This window comes from Protobothrops mucrosquamatus, unplaced genomic scaffold (assembly GCF_001527695.2).
Source record: "Protobothrops mucrosquamatus isolate PMUCROS unplaced genomic scaffold, P.Mucros_1.0 scaffold130, whole genome shotgun sequence".
Taxonomy (NCBI): domain Eukaryota; kingdom Metazoa; phylum Chordata; class Lepidosauria; order Squamata; family Viperidae; genus Protobothrops; species Protobothrops mucrosquamatus.
Window position 1 is genome coordinate 236449 of NW_015386497.1, and position 15203 is coordinate 251651.

General features: G+C 38.7%; 1 protein-coding gene across 3 annotated transcripts in view; it reads right to left on the reverse strand.

The window, feature by feature from the left end:
- SMC6 (structural maintenance of chromosomes 6) overlaps positions 1–6635 on the reverse strand; it is a 39927-nt gene extending 33292 nt beyond the window's left edge. For 2 of the 3 annotated variants that reach the window (XR_001548823.1, XM_015813054.1), the window contains exons 1-3: positions 6495–6635; positions 4650–4767; positions 546–651 (exon numbers count right to left, since the gene is read on the reverse strand). Coding sequence is in view for 2 of the 3 variants with exons in the window: in XM_015813054.1 (XP_015668540.1) it covers positions 546–651; positions 4650–4767; positions 6495–6635 (365 nt within the window). In the remaining variant the exon portion in view is untranslated. Of the gene's footprint in view, positions 1–545; positions 652–4649; positions 4768–6494 lie in introns of those variants that run through there. The other variant, XM_015813055.1, reaches the window with a different exon arrangement.
- Between the last annotated feature and the right edge of the window lie 8568 nt (positions 6636–15203).

Consider the following 15203-nt stretch of genomic DNA (forward strand, 5'->3'; position numbering starts at 1 on the left):
GATTGAAAAGTATTACTTAGCTTATGAGTAAATTTTAGATTATTATTAATAGTTTATTATGGATGAATTTATATTATTTTTAGTAATAATGTTTAATTATATTATTATTAATTATATTATTATTTTGCTGGTAAAGTGTTAAGATTTATCTATTTTGTAGAGTTAAAGTATGTTTGGATGGGATTTGATTGTAGTATATTTGGGTAATGTTATTTAATTTATGATCTTGTTTTTATAACCCTGTAACCAGCTCTGGGAAGTGAAGGGGGGGGGGAGGGAAGTGGGATATGGTATGGAAAATTATTCAAAACTTTTAATAAAAAAAATAAAAATAAAACCATAGTGAAGGCCTAGGACTGGGGCGATGGCGTGCGTGCCCACAGAGAGGGCTCTGTGTGCCACCTGTGGCACGCCACCACGGCTCTAGATGTTCCTTCCCCATACCTGGGCACTGCAAATCAGCCTGAAAACATGACTGTTTTTAGCTAAAAACCCAGAGATCCTTCCCCACACTTAGTACTGCTCTTGCTGAAAAATTCACTAACCTCTGTCCATCTTTCACAAATACTTTCAAGGACGATCCTCGGTTTGTCACTGTGGCTTTTCCTCCAAGGCCTACAATCAGGGCAGTTAGCACAGCGCTTTTCCCACCTGAAGAAAGCAATAAATAAAACTTGAACCAACAGTGATACAACTGCTACACAGAGACCGTTTTTTTTTCTCTTTTAAACAGAAATTTGTCTTTAGCCCCCACCCTCAATCTTTCATCCAGCTCATCCCCATTATTAAAAAAGAAGCTTCTCAAACAAGCTATTAAGAAAAACAGGAGGAGGAGGAGGAGAGACTTTAGAAAAAATGTAGGCTAATAAAGAGAGAGAATGATTACAGCTAAAATACTTGATTTAGTAACAAAATGACTAAGGCTGAAAACACACTGCTATGGTAAGGACTCTTCCTCCAGCACAATCTAAAACAATAGTGGGCATTATTCATTGTTCCGTTTTCTTAGCAACTCAGGACAATCCCTGAAGCCAAAGGCAGGAGTGGGAGTGCTAGCAGGGAAAATGAAGTATCTTTCAGTCTCAGAAATAATTAAGTTTGGGCATCATCCAAATATCCTTTAGGTAATCCATGCCAACGAACAGCAGCTCTAGTGCTCTCAAGAAAATCAAACTGGCTGGTCAGTAGCTGAAATAACCATTGGGGTAAGTGGTAGGATGATGCAAAGACAGTAAGATACAAACTTCAATATGGTGGAGGGTACAAGATTCTACTACGGTACCTCCTCCACGTACTTGCCCCAATTAGCTGATCTTCTCATGACATACCTTCACCACAAAGGCAGGGCTTTTTTTCAGCCGGAACGCGGCGGAACCGCGTTCCGGCACCTTTTTCCGGGCCGGCCGCACCGGAAATAGCCCCTCCCACACCGGAAATAGCCCCTCCCAAATTTTACTTGCATTCCTGTTCTCTAAAGGGGCGGTCCTAGGGTTTGATGAGGGCGTGGCCAGGTTTGAGTTCCGCCACCTTTTCTCNAGAATGTGCGTATCTTACCTTTCCTTCACTATGAACGATGGGGGAAGTATAAGATTAAAAGGACATCTGCTAATGTAGCTACCAACACCACCACGATGCATGAACAAGGCACAGTTGAGTTTTGCTTTATCTGAAGGTGATGGCCATGACAGCTCTGGCTGTTAAAAACCTAATCATGATTTCATAGTTGTCACGAACGACGACACTAATGTTGCAAAGGCACATCAGGTACAACCATCAGCATCAGCTGTATTGCCCATAAACTACACCTGGTTGGGCAGGATAGTTTTGGTCTGGAAAGAGCAGCACCAACATCAGAATAATAAGAGTTGGAAGGGACCTTGGAGGTCTGCTAGTCCAACCTCCTGCTCAAGCAGGAGATCTTATACCATTCCAGACAAGTGGCTGTCCAGTCTCTTCTTAAAAACCTCCAGTGATGGAGTACTCACAATCTTTGAAGGCAAGCCATTTCACTGGTTAATTGTTCTGTCAGGAATTTTTTCCCTTAGTTCTCTTCTTGATTAGTTTCCATCCATTGTTTCTTGTCTTTTGGTCCCTTTTTCTTTGTGGCAGCCCCTCAAATATTGGAACACTGCTATCATGCCACCCCTAGTCCTTCTTTTCATTAGACTAGACAAACAAAATTCCTGCAACCATTCCTTATATGTTTTATCCTCCAGCCCTCTAATCATCTTTGTTGCTCTTTTCTGCACTCTTTCCAGAGTCTCAACATCTTTTTATGATATGGTGACCAAAACTGGATGCAGTATTCTAAGTGTGGTGCTACTAAATCTTTATAAAATGGTATTAGTACTTTCTTCAATTCAGTTGAGTGGGTTGCTAGAGGTATCCTTATGGACAACTGCCACAAGGCTTCTGGCTATTTCCTTTGAGGTCTTAAGGGAAGGCTAATATTAGACCTCAACCAGGTAGCCTCCCACCAATTTGAACAGCTTATCTTGCCCAACATCCCTATCCAGTGGAGCCCTGACTACCCACCATTCAAACAACCTGCAATTGTAGATACATGACATCACAAGTCAATTGACCTTGGAACACCATGACCATTAGAGTTTAGATTTATTACCATTTCCTGCCTTTGAACTGTACATTTTCAATCACAGAGCTGGTTATGTTGAACTAGGTTCTGCCTTGGTTCTTTTCTTACAAATGACTTTGAATAAAGTATAGAAAAACCATGGAGATTCTCAATCATTCAGGTCATGGTTGTCAAAAGGCAACTAGACTTTATTTTTTTTCCTTGAAAACATTTCACTTCTTCAGAACTGAACTTCAAGAAGGTTCTTCAGAACTGAAGAAGCTTCTTGAATGAGAAGCGAAACGTTTTCAAGGGAAAAAAACAAGAAAGCCCAGTTGCTTTTTTAAAAGCCCCTTTGGAATAAAATATAGATTCCAGATTCTGGACTTGTACACTAGTTGAAAACTTGAGTGATGGGTAAATATTTGTACTTGCAAGTCTGTATGATTCATGGGTGAAAGAAGCATGATCTATAATGGCAATCGCTTCATTTCTTGGTTGCTTAAAGAATACGGAGTAGGTCACGTTCAGGAAAATGGGTCTGGGCCATCCAATAAATCTCTACTCTCACATCTGCAGTCAAGGCTCTGCTTAACATTGTTTTCTGTTTTATATGAAGGAACCAAAGGAAAACAAGGCAACAGATCTGCTCCTGATCTGGGTAACCAATGGCAAAATTTGATCAGGCATACACATTCCAAGATGTGTATTTTGGGGCTTCATTCACAAGTATTAGTAATTGCGAGGTTATAAATTCAGAGTGGTAGTACAAAGTTGGATTGTCTAGCTATGTATGCACTCTTTCCAGGCTCTTGTGTTAAGATGATTGGAACTTCAGGATGAAACTGGAGTAATTTTTTTTTATTTTCAATGACATGTTGCAAACTTCACATTAGTAAGATACAAAAGCATGCACAGAATACCAACCTAGAGGCTAAAAAAAAATCTGTACAAAATATTTTCAAGATGACTTGGTTGAGCTCTGATTCTTCAACTTGTTGATAGGGGGTTTTCAATTTGTTTGAAAATGATAAAAGGTTCTTTGGTGAGTTTCCTATGTCTTTGCAATCTATGCATGCTCTTATGGCTTGCTTGTGATGTTGATACTGAGTTTAAAAAGTTGAAAATAATCTGGGACAATTTGGCTGCTGGCTGTGTACAAACAAGCAACTCTTCTCTCTCATTCACTCTCTTTCTCCTGTTGTAATGAACATTCATGCTACTGATGCAATTCAGTAATACAAACACTTTTTCCCAGTTATGCATCTATATATAAAGTGTTAAAGAAACACATAACAACGTTCAATATATAACTTTTGTATACTCTTGCATGAAATGACCTACTCAATGAAGAAAGCTGATGAAAAGTTTAGCTATTTGTCCTATCCATTGGCTCTAGCATTTCAAGGTAAGGACAGTTATTTCTTCTTTTGTAAGTTATAGTTGCCAGTTTCAATTGCTCCCTATATGGATTTCCCCTTTTTAAAAAATTCCCCCCTTCATCAATCTTTCCAGTAGTTGGCAGATTGATAGCACTCATATGCACTGTCATTTCAACTATTCTTGTTGTCCTTAAATCATGTGTGTCTAACCTGCAGCCCAACGACTGCATGTGGCTCTGGACAGCTATTAATGCAGTCTCACCAGATATAATAAAAATATTAAAATATAACGGAAGTTTGTTATTTATACACACAAACTAAAATATATATTTTATATAAGGCCCAAGACAATTCCTCTTTACTTAATGTGGCCCAGGCACGCCAAAATATTGGACACCCATTCCTTAGATAGAAAATCAGGGATCAAAAACTTGCTTTATGCTTCCATTTTTTTTCATATGGTTCAAACACTCAAAATACTGTAAGCTTTAGTCCAATGGAGCAAAGCAAACTGTTTCAAGATTTGTTCTCTTAAAGCACAGCCAATTTGGAATTTTCAAATGCAATGTGCTTATTGGAGTTGCTTAGATCCAAATTAAAACAAAAAAAATGTTTACTACAAATTTTCTGCATACCTACAAATGAAAAGTTAACACCATGGCATTGTTTTGGATTAAAGAATTACAACTTACTTCCATTGTTTCCAACTATAAAATTGACATTGGATCCAAACTTGAATGGCCCCAACATAGAGTGGCACATAAAATTCTTCAACTGGATACTTTCAATTATTCCAACATCCCCTGAGACCTAGGAGTACATCAGAAACACATTTTAATTACTAAAAAAAATCCTGATCACAAATTTCTTCTACACAAGCTGAGAAAGCCCCGAAATCTCACAATGCTGACAGCACAATGCTTGAGTGTTTCTGAAAGCCTGTGGTACTAAGATTTCTAAAATAACTGAATGTATGTGACCTCCTATAAAAAAAAAAAACCTAATGACTTCTTTGGTATTAGAATTGGGCAAAAATAAATATATCACTTATTTTTAATCTGTGCATTAGAGAAATTATCAAAATTTGTAGCATAGCAACTGCTTACTATCTGCTTATACAGGAAACTGTGAAGCAAAGGCCAAAGTGTTTTGTCAGCAGTCACACTTTCCCTCCACAAACCTTATATTTTTTTGGGGGGGGGAACTGTATTCCACCAGGAAGGCCCAATACAGAGTTTAAAAATCCCTATTGTAGCAGGAACCTTGGAAACAATTATGTCTGATTGTATTATTCCTCTAATGTTTTTCAACATATATATGGTTACAACAGTTGACCTTTCATATGTAATTCTCATACAGAAATATTAGAGCTTTCTAATTTTCCTTTTATCTGGCACTGTAATCAACATTTTTAAATTTTTGAGAATACTGTATGTCAAGTCTAAAAACATATCATTCTATATTGCCCTTTCTCAGATTGCTTTTTAAGGTTCCATAATCACTGGTATACCCTTAAAGCCTTGAATATAGCTCTAAAGGTATCTTCTAAAAATGTCGATGCAATTTTAATGTGAGCTAATTAGATCTAGTGGTTAAGGCTAGAAACCAAGAGACTATGAATTCCAGTGATGCCTCAGTCATAAAAGCTGGCTCGGTGACTTTAGCCCAGTCACTTTCCCTCAGCAGATGTCAGGTTCTGGCAACAGGCAGACAACCAATATATCAACAGTCAGTTGATCTAAAAAATGCAGACTTTGAACTTGCGAGAAAATGCTAGGAAGAGAAAAATGACGTTTTTAATAAAGTTTTAATGTGAAAAAAAAATGAGGAAATGAAATCTATAGAATAATCATAAGGAAATTTACATTAACAAATTGTAGCTTTTTATTTTGCCCTGCTGGCCCATGTAACTCTCAGCATGACATTCAAACACCAATTATACACAATTTCCAAAATTCAGTTTAGTCTAGGTTTCTGTTGAAATGTAATGCCGACAGTCAAGGCTAAAACCAAAGCCAAAAAACAATGGCATGACCCAGATTGTTGGAGGCAATATGCTGACTCTGTAAACCACTTAGAGAAGGCTATAAAGCACTGTGAAGCGGTATATAAGTCTAAGTGCTATTGCTATTAAATACCAGCAGTTGAATCCTGGCATTTAATGCCACTGGTTGTCATTTTTCTCAGTTCAGCTAATAACTAATTAAAACATGAGTGATGATTTTGCACAGACATCCAACTCTGTATGCAAGTACCTAAGTTACAGAGCCTGCTCTTTGACACTGTCATAATGCATATATTGCCCCAATGCCTGTGCTTGCATGGCTAATAGTGAAGTATATTTAGAATTTTAATTTAGTAACTGGAGAATCACAAGTTGCTCGCTGCTGAATCAAAATGTATAAAAAATTGAAATGGATGATTAATTTGATGCCTAATCACTTCACCAATTGAGGTTTTTTTTAACGGTTAAGATTGTTGTTTCGTTTTTCCTTTCAAGATAGTTTCAAAATTACATTGTTGCACTTATAGCTTACCCGTTGCAAATCGGAACTACTGTCACTCTGTAGCTGTGAGCATTCGTCACTAAGGTCTTCATCAGAGCTATCTATGAGTTCTTGCCTAGCTCTTTTGTTGGATACTGATGTTGAAAAACGGTCTTCTTTTCTTTTTGCCATAACTAAAAGCAAAAATTGAATAAAAGTTATTTCACTCCATATATAACTGTAAAAAAACACGGCAGAATGCAGCTAAAGGTAATACAATTGATCTGAGTGGAACAAGTTTAAGAACTGCTATATAAATGCTGAATTAAAATTAAAGGCTCCCTGTGGTGTTTAATTCTGGCTGTATAATTCCCAGTGAGGGAAAGATTAGGAATTATTCCGAAAGAACGAAGAGAAATACACTTTAATTACATTTTGTTAAACAGAAAAGTCATAAATTTAAAGAAAAATAGTCTTTAAAACAATTAAAGAACTATGAATCGGTATGTATATTTTGTGGTAGCGGCCCCCAAGTGGTCAATTTATATTCCAAGAAAGAGTCACTCCTGAAATTTGGTAGTAAATTCTGTCTCAGCAGCATAATTTAAATAATTTTCTTCAGATTTTGGAGGAGGTAGGGAGCACCAATATCTCACTCAAATTCTCACCTTTAAAATGCACTTAAATACACACAAAAATAATTTTAGTAAGGGAAGGGATTGACTATTTTGATTAAAATAATGGAAATGGGAGTACTCTGCCTCTCACATGCCTCTTACTCCTATTCCTGTTAAAATCCTCTAAAATAAAATAGTTTAATTTTTTGAAAACGGCCGACAAATGTCAGCCATACCACTGCTTGTGATGTTACTAGTCTGCAGCAATCCAAGACTTCAGAAAGCTAGGTTTGGTACCCATTCCCCCAGAACTGTCTGCAACTTTTATAGTCAGTTTCATTTTCAATATTTGAAAACTTATATTTTTATAATATGAAAATGTCTCACATCAGTCATAATTCCATTCGCAATTTATTTAATTTTCTTAATTAAACTGTGTTAATACAGCTTTATTTCTCAGTCTCTTGGGGCGTTTTGGATGGGCTAATTTTTTTTAGAGACTGTTGGCTTCCTTTTTAATTATTCTATTAAGTTTTAGTTTGATTTATAAAGATATAGATTGATGCTTTTATTGAACATCACCTTTAAAATGGACAGGATAATTATTACTTCTAATAATTAAAGATTGACAGAAAAACTCACAATTCAACTTTCAAGTTGAATTCAACTCCTGTGATTTCACAAACACGTCCATATAGTTTTCTGGACAACAAACAGAAGCAGAGCTGCATATTTCCTCAACTTTCCTTTCTAGTTTTACAGCACCAATTCTCCTACTCCTCCTTAATAGTGTCTCATCCAAGTATTAACTAACCCCAACCCTGATTAGCTTCCAACACTTGATATTTTCAGTTGGGCATGGCCATCTGCTAACGGCCATATAAATGGAATTAAATGAAGCTTATATTATTATATCATGGCATAGCCTAAATATACCACCCCCATTACAACAAATGGAACTATTGGAAATCTGACATTATACTGCTTTTTCGTGTTACTTGGTCCTTTTAAGAGTTTAGGAAATCCCCACCTTAGAATGTCTCAAAAAGGCTTAACCGGAGGGGGAAGAGGGGGGGTGTCAAAGAATCCAAACCCTTTTTAAATCCATTCCCCAAATTTTAAAAATGGTTTTACTTGCTTTAAATCACACCTTGCTCCTGCTGAGAAAATTTCCTTTGTAAGGAAAAAAAAGAAAGATGGAAGCTTGTTTTCATTCTTTCCAACAAAACAAAAAAAAAAGACCATTTCCACTTCCGTCCTACCAGGCGGCAACTAGCCCCAATCAGGGCGCGCAACTGAACATCACCAGAAGCCGAGGCTCGTTCATTTTCACTCCCAAAGTTAGATCGTGGTTTAGTTCTAGTGTATCTGGGTGCAAACTTTTAGGGATGCGAGGGAACTCATTTTCTGCACAGGCGGCAGAGCACAAGCTAAGGAGCCGCGTACCTGATACGATTTCGGGGAAAGGCTCCTCTCCCCGACCCGTTTTTTCTCAGCCCCTTCTTCCCTCGCCCGAAGCTCTGGCAAAGGCGACCCTTGGCAGGCAACGCCTTTCCCCCATCTTATGCGGCTGGGATGGGCAGAGCCATTCCGCCTGGAGTTCCGCGAGCAGACATATGACCCTTTTCTTGCCTTGCCGTCCTCGCACCGCAAGAGAAATTACCCTTCACCTGCAGGGAGCAAAATGCAACTGGAATGAGGACGAAGCTCCACTCCAACCCAATCCCTTGGTTTCTTCGTGCCCAGCTCTTCCCCCACCCCCCCCGGGCCAAACCCGTTTCCCCAGCCCCTTCGGGCACGGCAAGAGGATTTGGGGCTGTCCTCGGAGGGAGTCTTGAAAAGGCTGCCGTCCTTCGCGCCCTTACTTGGAAACCTCGGCAAGATTCCGTCGAAATTCCCGTTGGGCAAATGCCCGTAAGGCAAACCGCCAAGCGCGGGGCCCTTATCCCGCCCCCCGCCCTTCTTCTTCCAAAACCCGGCACCGCTCCTCTCGAAGCCCCGCAGCCGAAGCGCGCCTGAATCCTCGGGACGACTGCCAGGGACGCATGCGCAGTTCCCAACTGCTCCGTCAGTTTCGCTTTCTTAGGCCGATTTGGATGAATGGAAGATGGCCGGCTCTGGCCCGAAAGCCGCCATTGGCGGGGAACGTTAGCCAAATGACGTCGGATTGCGTTCCACGCCTGGTGATTGGGTAGATAGACAAAAGACTCGCGTTCGGTATAGCGTCACTTCTCAGAAGAAAACAGATTGAAAGACGCTGCTCTATGGTTTCCAAATCTATTTCTATTTAATAGCCCGCTGAGAACCAGAAATGACGTAATAATATTATGGAATGTGTTTCCTCTTCGATCAATAGTTCTGCCCCACCCCATTTCCGGACGTCATGATTTCGCGCAAGCGCAATTAGGCCCCATCGAATTACGAATCTTGGCGCTATTACTTGGAAGAAGTCGCTGCTTTATCTGTCCGCGTACGGGCGGGGGAACCGTCGTGTTGAGGTACCGGGAGGAAGATTCGCCTTGATGTAGAGATCGCAAGAGGTTTTTTTGATTGAGTCTGATTCGGTGCTAGATTCCAGTTTCTGTGTACTTATCTCGGAGTTGAGCCCCATTAAATGTCAGAAGACTGAGTAATCGTCCATAGGATTGCATGTCTAAAAGCAAATATAAAAATCATAGGAAACCCTTTGTGAAATATAATCCGTTGTATCTGATACAAAAATTGACAGGCATGTAGGTGATGAGAGAGGAAAAACGGAATAAGGTTACGCCACAGCGAAATATAAAAATGGCCTTTGGGAGACAAACACAAAAGAAACCTCTCTATATAAGAGGAGAAAGAGTTGTGTCTTCTAAGGAATTTAATTACATATCTCTCATTGGTTTCTGTACGAAAGATAGTCAGTTGAAGTCCCTAGTGCAGTGATGGCGAACCTTTTAGAGACCGAGTGCCCAACTGCAACCCAAAACTCACTTATGTATTGTCCGGTGCCGGGTGGGCATGGCCAATTGGGTGGGTATGGCCCATTAGGTGGGCATGACTCATTGGGTTGGCATGATCCATTGGGTGGGCATGGCTTCGGTGATAACGGCAGACTGGGTGGGACTAAAAAGTTCAATCAATCAATTCCAACTTTGCGAGATTTTTTTTCCCCGCGAGAAGTTGAAATTGATTGATTGAACCTTTTTTTTTTGCACACGGCGACGGAGGCCTTAAGCGAAAAAGTTTTATAAAACCCAGCTGAAGGCCTAGGACTGGGGCAACGGCGCGTGTGCCCACAGAGAGGGCTCTGAGTGCCGCCTCTGGCACGTGTGCCATAGGTTTGCCGCCACGGCCCTAGTGCATACCTTCTGATTCAACAGAAACATAAGGTACTCTCCTGGCTACATAAACACACACAAGCATGTTATTTGGCTACTCACAAAACAAAAAGATATACTAAAAATAGAATAAAATAATGTGTGCCATTAAAATAGAACTGGACATAATCAAAATCAAGGAGAGTGCAGAATTAAAAGCTGAAAGTAATTTTTTTGAAACTATAGTTGGATGTTCCATTCTCTGACATTTCTGCTTGCCTCATCTCAAAAATAGCATATGGCTATAAAGATGCAAATTGGGCCACCAAATGAGTGTGTATTAAAGGATCTTTCCTATGAAGAGAAAAACTAAATGACTGAAGTTAGAAAAAAAAACCATTTGAAATATGATTAAACCAGATTACTCTAGATTATGTGTTTTGGAGAGAATGAAGGGTTTTCCCCCTCTTTCAAAATCATAGAACTAAGATCTAGTGATCCTCAGTAACAGGGCAATACAGGCTATGCACAAACATCTTCTCACTTCAGATTATTTTGCATTTATGGTTATGGGTTTTAGCTTAAATAGTTAAAATCTTTTGCGACAAATTTACAGTGAAAGACAGATTTATCAGTTAGCATTCAACATAGTGTTGAAATGGAACCATTATGTTTGGGAGATATCTCATTATCTGATGCTGGGGGAGAAGAAGAAGCAATTCTGCTTGTGAATTTTCTAGAAGCATCTAGATAATGACTTTGGGAAACAATATACTTGTTTAGATGCATCATTAGATTAATCAAGTGGGATTCTTGATATGTATCTTAGCATAGAAAAATGAAAGACATATTAGGGATTGTTAACCTCTAGACATCTTCTTTTCCAGAACTGAGCTCCACTGTGTTTATAGGTCTTGTTCAAAGAAAAACATGCATAAGACTGAAGTCTAAAAGTTTCAAATGCTGATGTGCTGTTATTTTCACAACTATGTAATAGTCTCTTGAAATTTAGACAAAATGAATCACTATGGCTACCTAGGAAAGTTAATTAGTTTAGGGAAAAAAAGCTTATAGATTTTAATGCCATCTGCAGGATAAACAAGATCAGGATGTGAATAGCACAAGGAAGAGAAACTCTGAAGTTGAGAAATTTGTCACTTAAAGAAGACTTCAATGTTATTCTATTTTCGATAGTTCCGTTAACTCCTGAGATAAAAGAAACTTTGCACTTAGCTAAAAGTATTAGATTCCTAACTTTTGTGCTTGGTTTTAGAAAAGGCTTTGAAACTGAACAATTTGAAAAATGTAAAAGGAAAAAGGAGGTTTTGGCATTGCCTCCTACATGAAGTCTTTCGTATAATTTCTTTTAAGTTGTGAATGCTGATTTACCAGTACAAATTAAGTTTTTTCTAAGAAGAGTGTGTATATATCACTAGAATAAGTTTCCTCAGTGCCCTCCACACACCCATTCCCCCCCCCCAACCCCAAAGTTTTGGCTATTTCTAATTCTTTAGATCTCTCTCTCTCTCTCTTTATCATAAGCTTGTGAAATTTGTTAGGTTCTTCAAGAGTGATAGGATAAAAGCCATTCTATAGGGGGGGTTGAGGATTTAAATCACTATCTCTCAGTCCTGATGTTTCATTCCATATTCTTCTAAATATCTGACTTTTTCTGGCATTATCAGCTAGTTGCATGTTGGCAATGACTTGAGAAAATAGTGTAAGATATTAACTGAAGTCCCATTTTAATCTGGTAAAGTAGAAACCTATGCACAGAAGTACAAACCTATACAGCTTGCTTCTCAGTGATTATTCTTACATTTGTTGTCTATTATATTGCAATCCTTGGAGCTTACGTTTGAGTAGATGTAGGTATTACTGCTGTATAAATTCACTTATTATTAGAGATTACTGAAGACATTTGGAGTCGCTTTTGTTAAAAATTACAGGATTTTGCACTGCCAGATTCTTGGTGCCCTGCAATCATAAGATGTGTCTTAAACAGCTATTCTACTAAGCCAGCAGAAAGCAATTGGAGATAGGTCTTGTGCACAATTCATTCTGGAGACACTGTGATGATTAACACTGTGAGAGTATGCAGATATAAATCATAGCAAGAGACAACATTTTCTGTGTATGTGCAAAAGAAAGGAAAAGATGGGCAAGATAATGTAGGAATCCACTGTTGGATCTCTGAGTGATTAAAGTAGGGATGAATATGGTATAATTGCATCTCCCATCATCTCTCACTAGTGGATATATATGGTTGAGTTGCTAGAAATATTCAGAAAAAATGAGCATTTGTTTTCTACTCATTACTGGACCAAGTGGACTCTGGTTAATTCTGAAAAGAACCCACATTATTAAGTAAAATGTGCTTAATTATAAGGCAACCGTAATGCAATCAGTTAATAAAATTAGTATGGCTTAATGGTGAAAAATCCTGAATAGTTATTGTGAAATTATGTAAATTGGTAAACCAGGTAAAGGTAGTTTTGTTGTTGTTGATGATGATGATTCTAAATAGACTCTTTGGAATTATGGTCAATCTATTTCTTCCTTGCTATAATGCAGCCTAGTATCATTCAAAAATATTAGGCTACAGTACTGTGACTCCCATGACTCCAGTAGCCCAACCACTGGCTGAGAATTATAGCATAGATATATTTCCTCTTGTAGATATAATACTGTACATGTAGGTGTCCATTAGATGGCACTGCTCCCATTTTTGTTTTGTTTTTTTATTTTAAAAAAAATTGTTAGGATTTTACAATTCTTTAGATTGACAGAGTGCTCAGGAGCATGTGACACTTGTCTGCAACACTCTTAAAGCATCTGCTGGTTTATCTTTCCCTGAAAGCCCAGGCATCTTTTGGAAACTAAATCCAATGTACATTACAGTCCTATAAATTGCACTTCCAACTGTCTTCTCTAGGGAGAATTGAAGAAGAAACAGTACATGAATTAATTTTCTTACTAACAGGCCCCAATATGTGCGAGCTGGAACAAAAATTTCTAACACCATTTTCTTGAGCACAGGTTCTCCTCAGGGCTGCATCCTAAGTCCGCTGCTGTTCACCCTGTTGACCCAGGACTGTAGTGCTAGGTTTGCCACCAACTATATTGTGAAGTTCGCAGATGATACAGCAGTAGTGGGCCTTATTCATGACGACAATGAGGGTGCTTGCCGCAAGGAGGTTGAGGGTTTGGTGAACTGGTGTAAGGAAAACAGCCTAGTTTTAAATACTGGAAAAACCAAAGAGATCATTGTCGATTTCAGAAAAGGCAGGCACAGCCACACTTCTCTGTGCATTAATGATTCACCTGTGGAGATGGTTACCAGCATCAAGTTCCTGGGTGTGCAGCTAACGAGTAGGCTGGCTTGGTCGCTCAACAGCGAGACACTGGTGAAGCGGGCACAGCAGCGCCTGCATTTTCTGCGTCGCATGAGAAAAGCACATCTTCCTTCTCCTATCCTTACCACTTTCTACAGAGGGACGATCGAGAGCATCCTGTCATACAGCATCACAGTCTGGTTTAGAAGCATCACTGCTTCAGACAGGAAGGCAGTGCAGAGAGTGGTGAGGATGGCCGAAAAGATCATTGGCAGTTCCCTCCCTTCCATCCAGGACATAGCACATAAGCATTCCTTGAGCAGGGTCTGCAAGATTGTCTGCGACACTACACATCCTCTTCACGACCTGTTTTCCTTGTTACCTTCTGGGAGGAGGCTCTGTGGTATCCGAAGCCGAACATCCAGATTCAGGCATAGCTTTGTTCCATACAGTATTAACCTTGTGAACTCTAAAGCTTCCTCCTTCCGTTATGTATTCAAGATGGTCAGTGAATAATATTTATATGTTACTTATAAGTACGGGTGTAGGTCTATATATGTGTTGTATGTAGTATATTTTAAATGTGTGTTATGTATGTGTACACTTTGAGAGGAAGCAACTAAATTTCATTTTTAATGTGTGCCATTGTGCCCACAGGAAAAAATGAGAATAAAGGTTATCTAATCTAATCTAATTTGTCTGATATTTGGAAACAATATTGTCAGTACTCTTAACACAGTTAAGAAAAAAAGATGTGATTGAATTAAATTAGGAATAAAATTAAAACAAATTAAGGGAAGGATGAATCATGATTAAAGGGGAAAAAATTGAAGAAGGAAAGAAAGAGTCAGAAATAAAAACCTGCAGAATAGCAATAGCACTTAGACTTATATACCACTTGGCAGTGCTTTACAGCCCTTTCTAAGCGGCTTATAGAAGGAAATATTCCAGGGCAGGGTGGTAATCTGTAGGTAATTTTGCTCCACATACAAATCTCTTTTGAAAAAAGTACACTGCTTCTAAGTAAATATACACTGGATTCTGTTTAAAAATCAAAATTTAGGGGGAGAAACTAATTTAAAGAGTAAAAATAGCATGTATTTTTATGTATTTGATTTTTATCCCAGCTTTATTACTTTATAAGTAACTCAGGCTGGTAAAAAATACATAACTTTCCTTCCTCCTTTTTTTTCCTGATGACAATAATAACCCTGTGGGCTGGGCTGGGGTGGGCTGAGGGAGTGACTGGCCCAAAGTCACCCAGTTGGCTTTCATTTTTAAGGGAGGGAATTAGATCTCACATTCTCCGGGTTTCCAGGCCAGCTCCTTAACCACTAGACCAAACTAGCCTAGATCAAAATTGGCATGCTCTCGTCTAGATTTTAAAATAACAATGCAGTTGTAATATTAGAATTATGAATAAAAAACTAATGCAGGCAGGAAATAGCAATTTCTGGAATACAGTTTTAGATAGTGTAGAAAAGATGATTGCAATAACTTCTTTCATTT